This window comes from Anser anser (assembly GCF_964211835.1).
Source record: "Anser anser genome assembly, chromosome: 4".
Taxonomy (NCBI): domain Eukaryota; kingdom Metazoa; phylum Chordata; class Aves; order Anseriformes; family Anatidae; genus Anser; species Anser anser.
The window spans coordinates 33,980,850-33,999,734 of NC_139724.1; the positions used below are offsets into that span (position 1 = coordinate 33,980,850).

The 18,885-nt window shown below is 39.4% G+C and overlaps 1 protein-coding gene across 6 annotated transcripts in view; it reads left to right on the plus strand.

The window, feature by feature from the left end:
* The window catches only part of SH3D19 (SH3 domain containing 19), an 83,348-nt gene that overhangs the window by 61,840 nt on the left and 2,623 nt on the right, over positions 1-18,885 (plus strand). For 4 of the 6 annotated variants that reach the window (XM_083836334.1, XM_083836335.1, XM_083836336.1 and 1 more), the window contains 11 exons: positions 1,899-2,011; positions 4,300-4,358; positions 5,916-6,180; positions 7,487-7,555; positions 8,824-8,896; positions 9,211-9,341; positions 11,815-11,873; positions 12,302-12,489; positions 12,750-12,802; positions 13,314-13,500; positions 14,421-14,518. In XM_083836334.1, the coding sequence (XP_083692460.1) occupies positions 1,899-2,011; positions 4,300-4,358; positions 5,916-6,180; positions 7,487-7,555; positions 8,824-8,896; positions 9,211-9,341; positions 11,815-11,873; positions 12,302-12,489; positions 12,750-12,802; positions 13,314-13,500; positions 14,421-14,518 (1,295 nt within the window). Of the gene's footprint in view, positions 1-1,898; positions 2,012-4,299; positions 4,359-5,915; positions 6,181-7,486; positions 7,556-8,823; positions 8,897-9,210; positions 9,342-11,814; positions 11,874-12,301; positions 12,490-12,749; positions 12,803-13,313; positions 13,501-14,420; positions 14,519-15,848; positions 18,819-18,885 lie in introns of those variants that run through there. The other 2 variants (XM_083836338.1, XM_083836339.1) reach the window with 2 other exon arrangements.

An 18,885-nucleotide genomic window follows, 5' to 3' on the forward strand; every position in this document is an offset into this window, starting at 1 on the left:
GGCTGTGACTGGAAGATTAATGGGATGTGGGGGAACAGGAGCAGGTTCCAAATAAACAGAGTAACCTTTTATCAGGTAGGAGCTGCTGTAGAAATGTAAGCTGTTAAAAGTTAAAACACCCAAGAAGAGTGCAATTGGGTCAAGGAGTGACATGTGTGTAGTAGCATTTACCTTGTAAGAGGGCTACATGGTCTTAGTACAAGAGGTCTTTTGTCATCCTTTGTCTGTTAGGAACCAGTGCAAAACAAAAAGGAAAAAAAAAAAACAACAACAATAAACTGGAGAAAAACAAAACCAAAAAAAACCACTATCAAAAAGAGGGCAGAGCTGAATGTTTAAGAATTTGAGCTCCAGTGCTTTAGAAGTTCCTCATTAGCATTTTTGTTAAGCTATGATTAGAAAGGAAGCATTAAACTTCCACTTCAGTTTTTACACTTAGAAATCACTGAAAGTAGCACCTGCTTTCTAGTTGTCGGAGCTTTTTTTTCTTCCTTTATTTCCTTTAATTTTGGTTTATAAACAGAAAAGGCAGAGAAGTTAGACCATCTGTGCATATATCAAGATTTGAAGTGGTGTGAATAAATAAATCTCTCATGTTCTTTATATATCAGTAAGGTATGTTGAAGAGAAGATATCCCTTGCAATTACGAGCAGGTATTGTTTTTACTTCTCATCATACTACCTTAGAAGAGTGGATGAACTTCATTAACTTCTATTCCCTGTTCTCAGTCCCTACCAACACAGTGACTATTACCTGCTCCTGGGTGTTATAATGTATTTATCCTTGAAATAATGCACTTCTAAACATCAACACCAGTCTTTTAGATCATGGTAGTGCAATGGAGGTGTTAAAAACACCACCTCTCCTTCCTATGTGTTCTTTCTTTGTTAAGAGTACTTTTCATGAAATGAGCAACTTAAAGTTGTCCTTTCTGTAGAATCTGTTCTCATTTTTGTCATTAGTCTATGAACGTCCAGGCTGTCTATACATGTTTTTATGTAACTCCAAGACTGGAAATCAGAAGAGCTTAAGTGTCTGAAGTTTCTGGTAAGAAGGGAATTTTCTTGGTATGCAAATGCATTGTAAAATAGATGACAAAATTTCAATATATAAAGATGAAAATATTAGTAAATATGCTGATAAAACTTGACCAAGTGCTTCCCAGAATTGAATGATAGAGTCATTTAAAACAAATCTCATTTATCTCAGGTTTTTGTATCTTTGTTGAGACTGAGATCATCACTCTTCCATAGTAAGAACTTTACTGTTTCCTCTTCTATGTCCTAAATTTGCTTAGCTCCTTACAGACTACCAGGGAGCTCCCATCTTTCTTTCTGTTCTATCACCATGACTTTTCTAGCAGACAAGAGTTTCTTTGCTTGCCTTTACCTTTCCGGAGATTCTTCCATCCAAGTCTCCTGATCTTTCAGGGTTACTTGAAATAACCCTCAGCTGTTTTCCAGCCTGAAGGATATTCCAGGAGCTGACAGCTGAAAAAAGTGAGCCAGTTTAGAAATGTGGCTGAGAGATGGTGATGGTGTTTCAGGGTATCCAGTAATGAGTCCAACATTCCCAGGGGCAGAAACTCTGCTGCTCGTCTAATATTATATCAACAAGTATTGCAGCTGAAACCCTAGAATATCTTGCTGGTGTCCTGAGAGTAAAGTGAAGATTCATTGTGCAGAATGGGAAGCACTCCTACAGTCAACGTCAGAGTTACAATGTTCCCTTCACTAGTCTGTTGGTGGTCCTGACCATTGGCTGCTCTGGCTTTGAGGAAGGAAGTTGTGTTCACAAAAAGGTGCACCGAAACAAGGTGGATTTTCTTATCTATGTTTGGTCTGTGTAAAGAAGCTATTCATTAGATTTTCATTTGGAATTTTTATTTTTTTAACAGCTTTAAATGAAATCCCTCATAGCCCTCCACCACTTCCTGCTGAAAAGCCTATTGGCAACACCTCTGACATCACAGCAGGCAAACCCAACAGTGGTGACCTAGTAAAAAGAGTGGTAAGTTAAAACTTTTCCTGTATTACAACTTTCTGCTTTGGGTAACAGATCTCTTGTCACTCTCAATCCTTTTTAAAGCAAGTTATTTGAGGGACCAAAGGATGAAAGGGACTACTCAGAAATATAAGGTTTTCTTCTTTTAATTGCATCCTCTAATTTAATAAGGTAATTTAGACTGCTGTCAGTTCTGAAAAACACTTTGTTGATTTTACTAAACTTTGATCACATTTATCTTAAATTTTCTGTATTTTGCAGCCGGAATCAAGGATACGCTACAATTTAGTTTCCAAAGCACTGCAAAGTGGCTCAAAGTGTAATAAGACTTGCATGGTCAAATACTGCCAAAGTCCTTTAGAAATATCTGTTTTTTTTACCTTCATACACACAGTACTTCTCTGTGTCTGAGCTAATGTCCAGGCAGAGAAGCTGTTCTGTAGATGAATGAAGCTTGCTTTCTTCAGCTCTTTTCTTCCAGTTGTTTTCTACTGGCCCTTGTCAGAGCCTGAGTAGAACCATCTTTTTGAAAAATAAGGCTCTGCTCTTCACTTCTGAGCAAATAATAACGGTAGACATTGTAGCTGAAGCTGTAGCTTCATTATAGATGTATCCTCTATTCCCTCTGACACAGATTTACTAAATAGAATTAAAATAAACTAGAAAATGAAAGTAGAATTTCCAAATATTGAGAGCTGTGATGGCAAGAATGGCAGAGAATCTTTTGGAAACCATAGGCAGTAAAAAGATCAAATCAAATCAAAAGCCCTAACTGGGTGGACAGCTGCCAACAAATGTATTTGTGGCTACTTTTGCTAATAGGATAAAGGGAGGGATTTAAACGTTGTGGCTGAAGAGGCTATTCATAGAGGCCCTATCTTTTCTGGATAATGCTGTAAGAATAATTTCCAATACAATACATTAAATAACATTTTACACAATACAATCCAAAAACATTTACAATATCCTCCAGATTATTGTGACAGGCATGCAGAGGGTCACCTCATACACTAATCTTTGAGTAACCCGTTCCATATTTTGAGATCTCCTCCTCTAAACTTAAGTTCAAGATTGTATATGCTCATTTCAACCTATTTCTATTGCCAAATGGTAAACATCGAGAATGGATTCATAACAAAGTATTACACAAACCAGTGCTTCTAAAACTACCAGTGTTCATCTGTAGAAGCAACAACAGAAGCTGTTGACCATAAGCAGCAGTTGGCTCAGGTTTCATGCAGAAGAGGAGAATTTTTGATGTTAGGATGCCAGTCCCATCTGAAAGTGTCAGGCTGTTTTCTTTTTAATCAGGAGTATTTAATCAGGAGCAGTCATCTGGGGACTTAGTCAAGAGGCAAAGTTCTGTCACAAAATACATCTAGGTATTGTCTAGGTGGAGAAAAATCACAGAAATTGTTTACCAGTTTCAAGCACGTGTCCACAAGACACACAAACAAGAGTATTGAGCCCTTTTAAAAGTTACTGGTTCAAAAAGGTTACTTTTTATCATAGATTTAGCACTCTGATTTACCATGCTGTTGCAGACAGCTGTGCTTGGTCAGCTGAGCTGGTAGTATTCTCTGGCACTGGGATGAAAATGAACAGCAGAAGTCAGAAGGATGGTAACTTGTTAATCCATTACTGTGGTCCAAGCCCTTCAGATATGTCATGTGTTCCCCTCTATTGACTCTGCCACAGGGTAGCAATCTCTGGCAGGGTTGGGATGGGCAGCTGGGAGCAGCAAAGCCTTGATCTGCCAAAGCAAGATTCAGCAGGATTTGTGTGTTAGATCTCTAGGAAACATCCTTAGATGCCTTCTTGAATGAGAGCTAATGTTATTTGCAAGAGACTCTCTCCTGTGCGAGTTACATCAATGTCATATTTTCTGCTCTAAGCCTATTCAAAGTGTTTCATCTTTTTTTAAAAGTTAAATCAAAGCCAATAACGTAACTGCAGACAAGTTGGAATCCTACGGGCAGTGAAATTGTGGATTTGTATGACTCTCCTGAGTTTGTCTTTTGCCTGATTCCCATGTGGTAGGATAAAGAGGGCTGGGTCATACCTAATGTACAATTTAAGCTGTGATTTAGGTAGTCAGCCAAGTTATTTACATGTCCCTCTATGCACAATAATAATACGCTAGAACACACCATGATATTTATTACTTTAGTCCCAAAGTGCCAGAAACTCTTGTTTTCCTGTCTGTAATTTAAAATAAGAAATGCATCATTTAAACAAGATCCTTTCTGTTTCTTAGGTTTAATGAAATGCCTTTTTCTTCTTAATCTTTGTAGGAGTTGGATCATTCAGAACAGGCTGGAGCACCTCAGCCAGAACCTGCACTACCTCCAAGGTAAGTGCAATTTTTCAATGATTAACTCAGAAACATCTCTTTTAAGTGAGTTTGTGTAGTTAGTCTCAGTGTAGATACCACCAGCTCTGATCCTAACTCAAAGGGCTTGGGTAGGATTTTCTTTTAATGTACTCACTAATAAATAGGCAGATCCAAGCTGCTAGTGAATTCATACTTGTTTGTACGACACTGGTATGAGCAGGGAGATTACAGAAGGACAGCTGTTTGACTCCTCAGCTAATGTGCAGTGGCTGCTGACAGGCATTCCTTTCTGCATCTTTAACCTTTTTACCCACAGCTGAACAGAGAACATCCCCTCCTGCATGTTGCTGACCTTTTGATCAACAGCACTTGCACTTGTGGCTGGGTTGGAGTGGTGGAGGAATGGAGGTGGCAGATGATGCCACCCTGAAAAGGGCAGATGCTGGGCCAGCCCCTTCCCAGAAGCACTGGCTAGCTTCTACAGTATGTCTAATGTTCACTTCAGACCTAAAACCCCAGTGAAGCAGCAGAGTTAATTATAAGTTGAACAGAAGTGGAAATTTTTTTTGAAATTGAAAAAAATAATTCCTTTTCAAATAGGAGTAGAGAACTCTTATCGGGGCATTAGTAAATCATCAATATCTTCTTGAGTGGTGGATGACGTTCACAAAACATGTCAGATACTCTGGAAGTTCCACTAATGAACATTTGCTGAGGTTGATAATTTTTACTGATCCTTGAGGAATTAATGCAAGCAAATAATTATGCCAATGACACTATATGTATATAATATATATACGAGAGATAAAATTGTAGGAGAAAAGTGCAGTTACTCACTGAAGGTTTCCCAATAAAAAATAAACAAAACTGTATGTTTGGAACCATTATAGTGCCAGGTTTCTTAGTAACATGGAGCCAAAGTTTTATGTGCACAATGCTTGTGAGAGTGAGAGAGCTAATAAGAGTGTGGTACCTCTGTGTGGTATTACCAGAAAGCTTGAGCATTGCCACTGGTGTTTTCTTTCTGGAGAAGACATTTGTTGCATAAAAACGGTAAATCATGCTAGCGATGCCATTGTACAAGGTGGTGTTGTACATCGTGAATTTTGGGTAGAGGCCCAAAAATCACTTCAGGTGAGTGAAATCCTAGAGTATGAGCTAGGCTGATTCCTGAAAACCAGCTGGATCAGCAGAGCTTCTCAGGGCTTTCCCTCAGGCTCTTCACTCGAAGAACTCCTTGCTAAGGCATCTTCAGTCAAAGCTCTTTTTAAAGGTGGATTGCTGAAAAAAATCCTGCTTTTGTAGAGGGCTTTTGAGAACACTGGCAGGCTGTTAATAAAAGTGGTGGGCAGACTTGGAAATGTGTAGTCAAAGGATCTAAGTCTAAGGACTTGATCATCCAATCCCATTATCTGAAGGTTTCATGGATTCTTCGAGACCTTCAGGTATTTCACACTCTACAGTCATGAGTCTTGTTTCCTTAAAGCATGCTCTATAGCTAGGGCTGTGGTGGAGGGTGGGGGGTGGCAGGCTTCTTAATATGCATATTTATCAGATGGTTCACCCAATCTTTAGGCCTGTGAATGGAAAAATTGTACCAGCTCGACCTCCCCCACCTAAAGGAGTTCCTGGAAGGCCACCTCCACCAAAACTCTCTGCAACCAAGACCTCCTCCCAGAAGGATGCTCTTTCCCGATCCACTTCTGACATTGCTCCTGATAAAAAGCCAAGCAAGTTCAAATTGGGACCCAAGAGAACAAAGAGCCAAGTATTAAAAAATCAAGATCCAGCTTTACCTCCTAGACCTAAACCAGGTCACCCCCTCTACAATAAATACATGGTGAGAGCTGAGATGTTCTGAGACTGATGTTCATAAAAGCTGATGTTCATAAAATAGTAGTGAGAAAACTATTGAGATAGGTTATTGTTATATGATTAGTGCATCTATCAGCATAACCTTCCTTAGAAAATACTAATAAATAAATAGTAATAAGCAGTGTGAGGTAGTACTAGAGAAAGCAATATATAAATGTGACGTATAGATGTATGTATATGTGTATTTTTGTATATTATTTTTTATATATCCCTATAGCTTTTGATTTGTTGGGGTTCTTTCCACAGTCATCAGTTCTGAATTCTATTAGAGTACATAAAATGATGCTAAATATGGCGTTTATATAGAGCTATACCCTGTGTATATCAAAACACTTAACAAAATTGGAAGAGCATCAAAACCTAAAAAGTAGCTTACCTTGCTTAATCAAGCCTGCAAAGAGTGAGGAATGTAACATTACTTAGCTTAGGTTTTCATCGTACCAATTCCATCAGTTTTCATTATAAAAATATTTTTTTTGGTACTGCATGTGTTGTTAGGGGATAACACAGATCAATGTTACAGGAGAGAGTTTTTCCCCAGATACTTAAAACTGGTCAGTGATCTGAACTGGTGACAGCTTGAACAATTGCTGTTGCCATTAAAAAAAAAAAAAAAAAAAAAAGTGCCCACAGAACCACAGTATGAACAAGAACATCAACATGCAGCACAGACTGGAAGCATTCTGTTGCCTTCTCTCTGGTCCTCACTCTTGTGTTTAGGTTCTTGGTGGAACAGAGGAGTAAGAGAGAGAAAGGTGCATGTAAGTGATAGTAGGAACAGGTCTGACATAAAGGAAGCACGCTGCTTCCTCTGTGGCACAGCCATTCCTGTTTACATAGAAACATGTGACATATCTTGGAAATGAGATTTTTTTTCCAGTAGCAGATCGCCAGTAATTTCCTGACCTTGCATGTTACTGTCTATGAAATTTTCCTCCCAGCTCATTTTTCCAGTGCCCTCCATGACAGCTGAATACATTTCTGTATTAGAGTGTTGCTGAACATCATGTGCCGTATGGGATAATAAAAGTTAGGTGGCTAAGAGACTTTTAAAGCTGATGGCGAGACTTGCATTTCTTGAAATGGCAATTCGTATCACCAGCAATCCTGCTCTGAATGCTTTGCAAAGGAGCTTGTCATCTCCCACTAGATTCCTAAATTAGTTACCTGTATTAGGTGGTCAGAATACTTCCATCACCTGTTTTCACATGCAGTGGAAACTTTGGGTGCTTAAAATAGAAACAAACTATTCCCATTTGCCTCTATTCAAGCTACCTTTGTCTCATGGAATTGCCAAGGAAGATTGCCTTCCCAGGAACCATGGGGAACCGTCCTGTAAGGTAAGACATTTTCTTCTGTTGATAAATGTTTAATGGGTAAGGTTCCAGTTATGTTAAAGCATCAAATGCTTTAGGCTTTAAAGGTTACACTGAGAAATGCAGTAGTGGTTATTAAATCCTTGTGTTTCTTTAATAAAAACAAAACAACCACCAAAACAAACCCCAATAATGGTGATTTGCCTCATAGCACCAGGACATTCTGCTTATGGAGCAGAGCAACAGTAATTACTTGGAGTGCCAGAAGGGAGAGGAAACTGGTAAAGTTCCTCTGTCTCCTCTGAAGGTAATCACTCCCTTGGCTGAGTATCTGAAAAGCAGGCAAAAGATGAGCGCTCAGTTCTACGAAGCGCTATAAGTGATGTATCAGTGAATTGACTTAGGCACTTCAAAGAATTTCCCTTGCTCTGTGCTTATACAGAACTTAACCTGTTTTAGGGCATGACTGTATTACTATCAAACAGCTGGTGTAAATGATAGCTCTGAGCAGCCTTTTTGATAAGCAAAAACCTACATGGCTGAAATAGGTTTCTCTGCAATCTGTTGTTATCTGCTGTAATTCATGTTATTCTGTCCTTACCTTTGTCCATGTTGGGCTTTTTTGGTTGTTGGTTTTGTTTTCCTTTTTTTCCCCACAATAAATTACTTTGCTTGAAAGCAATTCAGGCACAGTGATTGTGGTCAGTACAGTCTAAAAATGTCTAGGGGGTGGGCTAGAGATGAAGGCTCAGCATTTTGACTATAATTTCCCTTGATAAACATCCCACAACAAATTTGTAATTTCTCCTATTATCTTCCTGTATGCTTGCTGGTGGCTGGCTCTGCCCTCAGAAATACCGGGCAGGTGGCAGGTGTGCTGCCCCTGCTGGGTGTGCTGGGGCTGAGCAAGGAGCAGTAACTGGTGACACACAGTACTAAGCAGTAGCAAGTTTGGCCACAGCCTTTTGCAAAGAGAGTTGATAACAGTACTCCAGCCTTCTGACCCACAGAGCTATCTGAGGCTTTGTGTATACTGGGAAAAGTTACATGCCCTCCCTTTTCTTTTGCTGGATCAGAAGTAGATTTTGGTGAAAATTCTGGTTTACACTGGCCAAAGGCATACAGAATACAGACCAGTGACCAGTACTTACTTGTGCCTCCAGTGTTGATTCTCTGATCCATAACAATGTCGTATCCAAAGTCAGAAAATGACTCTCAGAGTACGTGACAGAGAGTCAGTGGTACTATCTTCCATGATTTATAAACTACTTGGATTTGTTTGTTGTTGTCAGGATTCAAACAACCCTCCAAAAGTTTCTGACACAAGTGCACCTCATGCCGTAGTCCTGCATGATTTTTCTGCAGGTAAGTAAATGTGTATATTTTGGAAGCTTGTTTTACTCCAAGACTTTCAAATGGAGATATTCTTAGGACTTGGATCTGAAAAATAATCAGGAAGCTCAGCACGCAAGGTCTGCATGTAGAGTTGTTCAAGTCCATGGGTTTAGGTATAGTTGGGCCAGTCTTCTAGTTAAAGATAATTTGTTTAGCAGGCATAATTAAGGTTTTACGAAAACTCATTCTGCTCTTGTCCGTAGTATTTATATTAAGAAGGTTTTACTCAAAGAAAATCAGTGAGTGTGACAACTACCATTAACTGAAATGATGCTGTCTTGCAGAGCATGCTGATGACTTGGACCTTCGTTCTGGAGATACAGTTTGTCTTTTGGAGAAAATTGACGCTGAGTGGTACAGAGGAAAATGTGGGAATCGCACAGGGATATTTCCTGCCAGCTTTGTGAAAGTAATTGTATGTAGGCTTTGTGTACATTACTACACACAATCCTAGTGCGTTGGTTTTCTTGTTCTGTGTTACTGCAGCTCCTGTGTGTTTAATTCCATTCACTATTTAGATAATCTCTTTTCCCCCTGGCAGCGCAGAAGACATACCAACTTGTTTGCATGGTATTAGGAAGATGCTTTATTTGGCAGAACCAACTTGTGTTATGGGGATTATTTTCCTGTTAATTTCAAGCCAAGTGAGAAAATCATGGCCGTTACCAGATTCTCTTTGTTACCTTGGGTAGTTTCTCGGGGTCTACAGAGCAGATTAATTTTCGCAGCAACGTGTAAAAATCAACACGCAGTAGGATGACTGCTCTGTGCTTCCATGTCAGCTTCTCTAGTATTCTTGTCCCCTTGAACTGTGCTGGAATCACCACTTTTGCAGCCATGTAGGGCAGTACAGGGTCAGGGCAGCAGCTGAGCCCAAGAAAACATTTTTCTTCCTTCCTAGATTTTTTTTTTCCATCTGTATCCATTCCCCTAAGTGGCAACACAAATGGGTGTGCTGGCACATTGCAAGGAGATTGTGCTATTGCAAATGAGGAGCTTAAAGCAATCCTGTTACTGAATGTGTCACTTGCCATTAAACTGCAGGCAAGAGACGGGTGTTGTTTTGAAGCCCAATGGAAATGGATTGAGCGGCTCAGGTTTAAAGGAGATACAATATAGTTCACTGCCTCAAAAGCTGGGTCAGGTCTATTGTAAGCCTGACTTGGAGATTGAAGTCCATTTTGTGCCAGTAGAAAGGGCCATCGGGCTATCCACCCCAGCCAGATGGACACACACAAATGCTGAACTGGCACCAGGGTCCAGTGAAGGTGTACGGCTGGGCATTAAAGATATTAAAAGTCTGCTGAGCGAAGGCAGCTGACAGAAAGAGATGAGAACTGCTGCTACATGGGAAAATACCAAGTGTTTGGTAACCATCACAGTGTGTTACAGAGGGGGTCTGTTTGGTTTGTAATGCTGTTTTACAGAGGGGGGCTGTTTGGTTTGTAATGCTGTTACTGGAAAAGAATTTTAAAATTTGGGAAGTGCTGAAGAATTAAAAATAGACCTGGGGTTAGTAATCATGGAACTATGCTCACTTTGCTTTCACAGGAAAGATTTGTTAGCTACATTGAGCCTCTACACAAACCAACAATTTAAATTATAAATGTTCTTGTTACAACTGATGGCTGATAAGGATTTTATGTTAAAGTAGTGGAATGAAGATCTGAAATCAAATTCATCGTTGGCACAGAGATAACACTTCATAGAAGCTAGGGAAGATGCTTTTCAAACACCTGTTTGAGTTTTAATAGCTAGTTACCCTTTTGAGTGCAAAAATTTCCTTTGAGCAAAATTAAAAAAAAAAAAAAGGAGAAAGAAGAAAGGACAGTAAATATGGCTCATGCGCTGAGTGAATTCTCCTATGCATTCATGTCAGCCTAGGTCTTGACCCAAGGCCTCCATCAGTACACTGTATTGTGTTTTACAATATTGAGCTGCATACTAGCTTGGTGTCTGGACACCAAACAGTAATACATAGTTATTGCTTCCTTCCATGGACCTTTCAGAGCTCCACAGCTATGAGCTTCTCTAGCAAGAGTACTGCAAAGATTATTTGTCCTAAAAGTCAGCATGATTTTTTCCAGAACTTCACAACAGCAACAAAACATTTTTTATTGATGTGTATGGTAACTGGCTTATGTGATAGTGAGCTGAGACCCAAAGCTCCTAGCCAGGTTCCCTAGGCTTGCAGTGTCATAGTAAATCTCCCTTCATATCATACCAAAAATACAGTTAGTCTTCTTATGATAAAGGACTGATATATCCATGTGCTGATTTTCTAAATTATACTTCTCCCATTCCTTTAATTAGCACATAGTAGTTATCTACAGCTGAGTTAAGAATAATTAGTTTGTTTTCTCTAAACTAAGGTTTCTTTAGATGCTGCCCCTACACGCATACTGAAGTGAGATTTACGATGTGCTTTTGTTTTGAGTATAGCTGGCTACCAAAGCCCAGAAAAATATGTGTAAACAATAATCTCGTCTATTGTGATATGTTGTGCTAGTAAATGATAGAGAGGGATTATCAGTTGGAAGGTTGGAGCTAAATGCAACAACCCGTAGTAACATCTAGTCTCATTTTCTGTCCATCAGCCGTGCTGCAAGTAGGAATATTAAAACAGGCTAATAACAAAAAACATTACGTAGAGCTCCTTGTTTGTATAAGATAGGAAAATGAGAAATCAGACATACAAAACCAAAATCTATATTAATATGGTAAAGTATCAGAGCATGTCAGTGATTATATAGCATCACGTGGAGCCCATAACAGGATCTGATGCTTTATTTAAAACACAGGTGATTTTAACGAGTTGAAAGTTTATGGTAGTTGTGTTGCTATGAGCTTAAGATGGAAGATGTTTACTGAGTTTGCTGTCTTATTAGATTGATGTTCCAGAAGAAGGCAAAAGGAAAAAAATACCCTGCTCGTCACCATCTATTAAGTAAGTCAAATATTTTCTCTTATCTTAATTTACTAGTAAGTTTAAAAAAAAAAAAAAAAGGTACCTTTGAAGCAGGTGTTAACTGTGCTGAGGTTAATATAGTTAGCAGTTTCTACATCTATTTTATAGCTATTCTACAAATTAAGTTCTCAAGAATAAAAGTTTATGACATTTTACTAAGATTTATATTCAGGTAAAAAAAAGACTAAAAATGTACTTCATGTGTTCAAAACCTGGTATATCCCTTTATAACAAGCATTTATGTAGATAGAGCCCCCTCGAACAACTTGTCTTAACTAAATGGTGGTTTGTTGGCTTTCATAACCATTTGTTGCAGCAATAAAGCACATTCAGGCAGAGGTAGGAACCAGTATGAAAGGAGTGTATACAGTAAATATACAAAGTAAGTTCCTTTCTTGTTGGTGCAGAGGGCCAAGATGCATAGCACGATTTGAGTATATTGGAGATCACAGAGACGAACTCAGTTTTTCAGAAGGTGAAACTATTATCCTTAAAGAATATGTAAATGAAGAGTGGGCCAAAGGAGAGCTTAGAGGCATGTCTGGAATTTTCCCCTTGAACTTTGTGGAAGTAATTGAAGACCTGCCTGGAACAGGTATGACTACATTAGCAAAAATCTTCAAGAACATGGCTTTGTACTGTACACACATAGGCAGTGTAAAAGGATACAGGATAAAGTCCAAAAGGACAATGCATGTGGGAAAGAGGTAAAAAGGGAGGTGAGAACAAGCAAAATAAATACTAGGACTTCTTAAGAAGTTATTCTCAATAATCATTTTGAATGTCTCAATCTGCTCTCATTAGTACATTTTGAGTAGTCATTGCTACTATTCTAAACCGTCCTTTGCTACGTAGGTATAGGAGCCGCACTGAAGAACAAAGTGGAGGTTTCTTCTTCCCTTCCTCAGGTAATACAGCTTCAGAGGTGGAAGCCAGAATTTATGTAGAGTTTTCATAGATTTACATAGAGTTTCTATTATAATGTCAGATTAGCTGCACAACTTTAAACTGTGAATGTTGTACAACTCCCACAGCACATAATGACGCATGGTCACATCTAGAAGTCTGACAGTGGCTCTGAATTGAAGTTGTAGCTTTTGACAAGTTAACATATGCAACTTTCTTATCCTTTGTGCTTAAGCAAATTCTTGTTAATTCTGTTTTGAGTAGTGTTGCAGTGGGATAATTTTGAATTTACTAATCCTAGCCTCTGCCACCAATGATAAAAAGGAATGCCTGTAAGCTTAGATGAAATTATGCAGTAATTGCTGATACACTGTTCTAGCCTACACCTTCAGGAAGAGCATTGTGTGAGTGAAAGTCTGGACACCCAAATCTTGTAGACCAACATTCACGAGCTTATTGCTGTTGCCTCTATTAACGCTTCTAAAACTAATGCATTTCTTTTCACTTGAATAGAACAACAGACACTCAGTGGCGTGGTGTGAAGCACTTCATGATTTCACAGCAGAAACCAAAGACGATTTATCCTTTAGAAAGGGAGACTACATCCAGATACTGGAACAAGTAGATGCAGAGTGGTACAGAGGAAGACTGAATGACAAGGAAGGGATTTTCCCAGCAGTGTTTGTTCAGATCTGCTCAGGTACAGTGCTCTACTAGATGACAACTCATTATTCCCTAGGTTCTGACAGTCACCCAGCCATTCCATTGCCTTAAGAACCATACGCCACGACAATCTTTAACATCCTAAAGCTAAACTAAGTGTTTTCACAATCTGAAATAATGGCAATATATTACTCTAGTTAATAAATAATTTGGAAAGTGATACAGATTCTGAGATACTTGAAAGTACAGTTTAGGTGCAGGTAGAATATGACTATTTAGCTGTCTTTACCAGGAATTCAGGTGTAGAAAAAGGGAGGCAGCTTCTCCCACAGCTGAAGGGAAACACTGCAGTACAACCAAAGATTTGGTATAGCTGTAAATAACTACAAGCGCTCAATCTTGGCACACAACTATTGTAATTCTCTTAGGGAAGCAAGAAATGACCTCTGCTTGCTCTCCTTAAGCTTCTGTTTAATCCTAAAACCAATACAGTCAAAACCTTAACGGAGGACACAATAACTTTTTTTTTCCCTCATAGTTGGCAAATAAAGCCATGAATTAAACCTGAGAGGAAATATACACCACCTGTCAGACCAACAGCATACAGTGAGTACAGTTACACAACACTGCTGCATCTCCCACTGCAAAGAAGAAAAGAGAACTTTCACTAAATATCTACACTGGAAAGTTTGAGGAAATGGATTTTACTTTTCATCCTTTTAGAAGCAAAACCACAAGAACGCATTGGTACTGCAAGATGAACTAGTGGCAGTAGAGATTTTTATTCCAGTAGGAACAATGAAATTTGCTAAGTATCAGTAGTAATAACAGTTAGGCATCCTGCAGCACACGCGTAGGGCAAAAAAAAAAACAACACAAGAATACCAGGAAGTTTCACTGGAAACAACGATATATTTGACTTGAATCCAAATAACCTGTCTTCTCCATGTTCTGCAGCCAGGGTAGAGATGTCACAGTCGCTAGGAGGGAAGAAAAGAAAAGCCAAAGCTCTTTATGATTTTCATGGCGAAAATGAAGATGAGCTTTCCTTCAAGGTAAGTGCCTCTTCTGTTAGCCCAAAAAATGCTAAAAATAGGATTTACCCACAGTGAAAATAGGCTTGGAACAGGAAAGAACAAAACTCCAGAAAAAGGCATAGCTATTAACACATCTGATAAAGACCTGCTCAAAACATTTTTTGTCATTACCACAACTTGTTTCATACTGGCAAAATCTTCACAGAAGAAGACACTGAGAAGAGGTCAGGAATTGAAGTCTTACTCTGACTTCTTCCTTTGTCTTATCTAATCTAGCAAATATGACAATACCAACACCGTATTTTGTGGTACATTTGGTTCTTCATCATTTGTTAAGGCCAAGGGAGACTATTTTTGACTGGAAACATGGCAAGAAGATGATGTGATAATAGTAAGAGTGCTAGTGTTAGAGCAGTGATGTCTGTAGGGGACACCTATTACAGCAAAATCTAGAAGTTTGGCAGCACAATACATAGTTGCCATGGGAGCAAGAGGAAAATGAAATACTTGCTGTAAGCCCAGATAATATGAAAAAGCATGAACATGAAACAGCATGCCCTTGCAGATTAAAACCCATGATATTTAGGTAACTCTCCTCAAAAGCAAGTTTCTGAGAAACAACAGACTTTCACAGCAGGTCCAAAATTGCATTTATCAGCTGGAACACATTATTTTCTCTTTCTAAAGCTGGCAAAGTAATTAGTTTCTGCATTAACAGCTTGCCGTACTGAAAGGACAGACGAGTCTTTAAAGCAGAAGAGAACTGAGGTACTGGCAGAAAGGCTAGAGTTACGACAATACTTTAGACGTAGGGCGGGATGATGATAATAGGAACAAGGATCAAACACAGAAGATGGAGTTTATTTTAAAGGCCACGCTGAGCCACGTTGATGATTGCATCCCTTTTGGGAAGTTTCCAAAGGAAAGAGGAAAGTTTCCAAGTGCTGGGAATCACTGGGACTGAATTGAAAGAAAAATCTTTGAAGCATTTGAAGAAAATAAACCCTCCTAACAGAGCAGGAGCACGCACAAATAATGAATGAGGCAGCAGCCTGTAGGCCATCTCTCTGGCATTCCTACCTACCGTTAGACCTGCAGCAGCACAGGAAGTTATCCAGCAGTGCTGCTTTTTCCTTCCAGGAAGTGGTGGTTTTTCCAACACATGGCAAGTATTTACCCTCAGAGAAAGTTCAGCAAACATAGTTTCAAAGAAATATAACAGGAGAAGAGAGGCCACCTCCTACTACCTTTTTGGCTTGGTATTAACTGCTTCTGAATAACTTGTACTATGCATGCACTACTAGTACCTGGTAAGCTGTCCCAGCTCACCTTACTCCTTCTCTTACAGGCAGGTGATATCATAACAGAGCTGGAATCTGTAGACGAGGACTGGATGAGTGGAGAGCTGCAAGGAAAATCTGGGATATTTCCCAAGAACTTTGTTCAAATTTTAAGAACACCATGAAGTGTTGCCTGTCTTTATACTCCCTATATGTGGGAGAGAATGTTTTCTAGCCTGAAGGCACAACAAAAACATCAATGTATTTGACTATCAATGTTTTGCACTACTTTTTCTAGACAGTCATACGAGTACCTTGAAGTCAACGGAGACAATTCTAGTCTTGTGTGACTGTGTGTTTAGCCATGCTTCGTGAATGCTCTGAGAGCAAATACAAGCACGATTTTTAGTGGTTTCCAGCTAGGGAAATACTGTGGTGCAGCACCATTTTAACTTAAATAGCATTCTGGTATGTTTACTATCTGGTATTACATTTGTCATGCACAAAGTCTGCATAAAGTAAGCTTCCGTGGGCTTCTTTTAAAATTGTTTAAAGAGTTGTTTTTAATATATAACTACAGCACTCAGTATGTAGATAAAGTTTGATATTCAGGTTTCTTTACTGCTTGACTTCCACATTAGCAGTAGAATCCACTTGTTTTTATGACTTAGAGGACAAGAAAAGTAACGTATCTCATAGTAGAAAAATATCAAATCTAGAACTGGTAAGAGGGAAAACTAATGCAAATCTTTGTGTACTATTCTCCTATTCTTAGCCCAAGCTGCTCATATGGGAAGATCAGAAAACACAAGTATTTTGCCTCTTAACTAATAGTATTCAAATTGGTATGAACTATCTTAAATCTCTTCTCCCTTACCGTAAATCTTTTCTAGGTGGAGCTTTAGTTGTTCGACTACCCCGTTCTTCTTCAGGCACCACCCTGCCCGTCTGTCCCAGCAGCAGTTAGCTGTGATGGACAGCATTTACTCGGCTTTCTCAGCTCCCCTCGTGCAGTAGCTGCACTATTTCAACTATTTGCCCCTCCACCCCTTTCATGTAAGTGGAAAGCCAGTCTTCACTCAGTCTGCATTTCATTTGTCACTCAAGCACTGGAACATACTTCAGTAACACTATTCCTCTCCTTAACACGAAGGATATTATACAGCCTTGGTTTTAGCTTTCAGCAGACGTGGGATTAGTTTTCAGTTTGTTACCACGTACCAGCTATACTGAGCATCATTATAAATGGTCTGTCGAGGCCTTAAGGAAAAAATGTCTGGCAAACTGGTACATCAAGAAGCTTGAACAAAATCATTTAGTAAAAAGCAGCAGTGCGACTTGAACAACAGAAACTGAGACAGACGTGACTGCGGGAGCTGAGCCTTCTGGCAGTAAATTCCTTTTTGTGACACTTGCCTTCTGACAAAGTAGTTAAACACGCCTTGATAAGCGACTAACCTCTGCCTGGAACAGGAAAAATAGTGCTGAAGCCAGCCGGTGAGGGCGGCTCTCCCACCCAACTCACTGCACGTTGGTTCCCATTGCAGCAGGCAGACACCAGGGAGTGGGCACTCCCTGTCAGGGCAGCCAGACAGGGATTGCCTAAAGTGAGCATGCAGGGAGCACGCAGCACAGCACCAACAGAAGGGTCCCGGCACTCGTTTGTTCCGCAGATCTCACTGTGATGCCGCAGTACTCAAATGCAGACACAGGCTTTAGCACTCCAAAGTTCTTTCTCTAGAAGGTTCACAAACGTGAAGTGCTGTGTATTTAAACTTGTCACTGTCATGTAGCTGGTGGATGAAGATCACAAAGCTTTAGTAAGCTGAGAACTGGATTTTTACTTTCATTAAAGGGATTAACATTATAAAAACAATTGTAAATCATGTACTGTTCCAGAAGAATGGAAACACGACTGTTTCTACAGATACTATTCAGTTTTAACATCCCAGCAAACCTATCCTGAACTCCTGTGGAATTAACTTCAACCTAAGTCCACGTCTGAGAACAAGTCATCCCACTCTCCCAGCTCTCCTGCCAGGAGGTGCTGAAGGTTCTTGTTCATTCAGATAGAGCAGCCCTTTTTTCTTTCTAGAGAACTCTGATTAAATGAATACATAAGAGAGATTCCTGACTTTTCAACCATGAACTTTCAGTGGACCACCCTATTAAACAGGCTTCTTGCACCATGGCCTGTGCCAAAACAACTCCTCAACCTCTTGCAATCAGAGCATGAGAACAGCAAGAAGAAAGTCACCCCAACAAGCACAATAGCGGTCATCAGAAAACACATTTAATCTTCGTGATGGTGGCTGAGGCTGAAGCGGATGAGGCTTACTTACTTACCATTTGTCTGGCAGTTTTCTAAGATTTTGATACAAGTCTCAAGTTAGAACAGATTTTTTTTTTTTTAATATTTTTTCAATCTCCTCACCCTTGTTTCTATAACTGTGGTATTGACCAGTTGTTTTTCTAGCTTCCATGGGATGTTTGAAGCCAGTGCCTCCAAGTAGGTAAGACTGCTCTTTCATCTCCTCCGATTACGCAGGAAAGGAAGAGCAGCAAAGCCTTACATTCAGTGCAAGGAGTGCCATCTAAAGGCTGTTTACATTACTGCAGACACAAGCTATTAAAGTCAAAGATGGTTGGCTTTTACAGGAAGGGATTTTCTTAAGACTTGATACCTACTATCACCGTGAAACTGCATACAGATAATACAATTTCTAAGGTGTACAGTACATAATGTGCAGAAAAGCAAGAATGAGGTTGAGCACACATCTTACCTGCAATGTAGTAGCAAATTTCAGCTGTAACCTTGGAATTCAGCCAGAGCCCCATATGTTAGTGTAATAGAAAATGTTTTGATAAACAAGGCTTTTATTGTTTGCCCCACCCTCTGGAACTATCTTCAGGAAGGAGACTGTTCTGTGTACAATTAACCGTGTGGTAAATAAATCTTTGTTAAGTCCAGTAAGTTTGTTATGGTACCTCTGTAAATTAAAAATGTATTTAACCAATAAATTTTTATAATTAAGTGACGACTGCATTTTTATCATCTTACATTGTACAGAGCTGACTCTCCACTTGACAGTTTTATAGATGCTA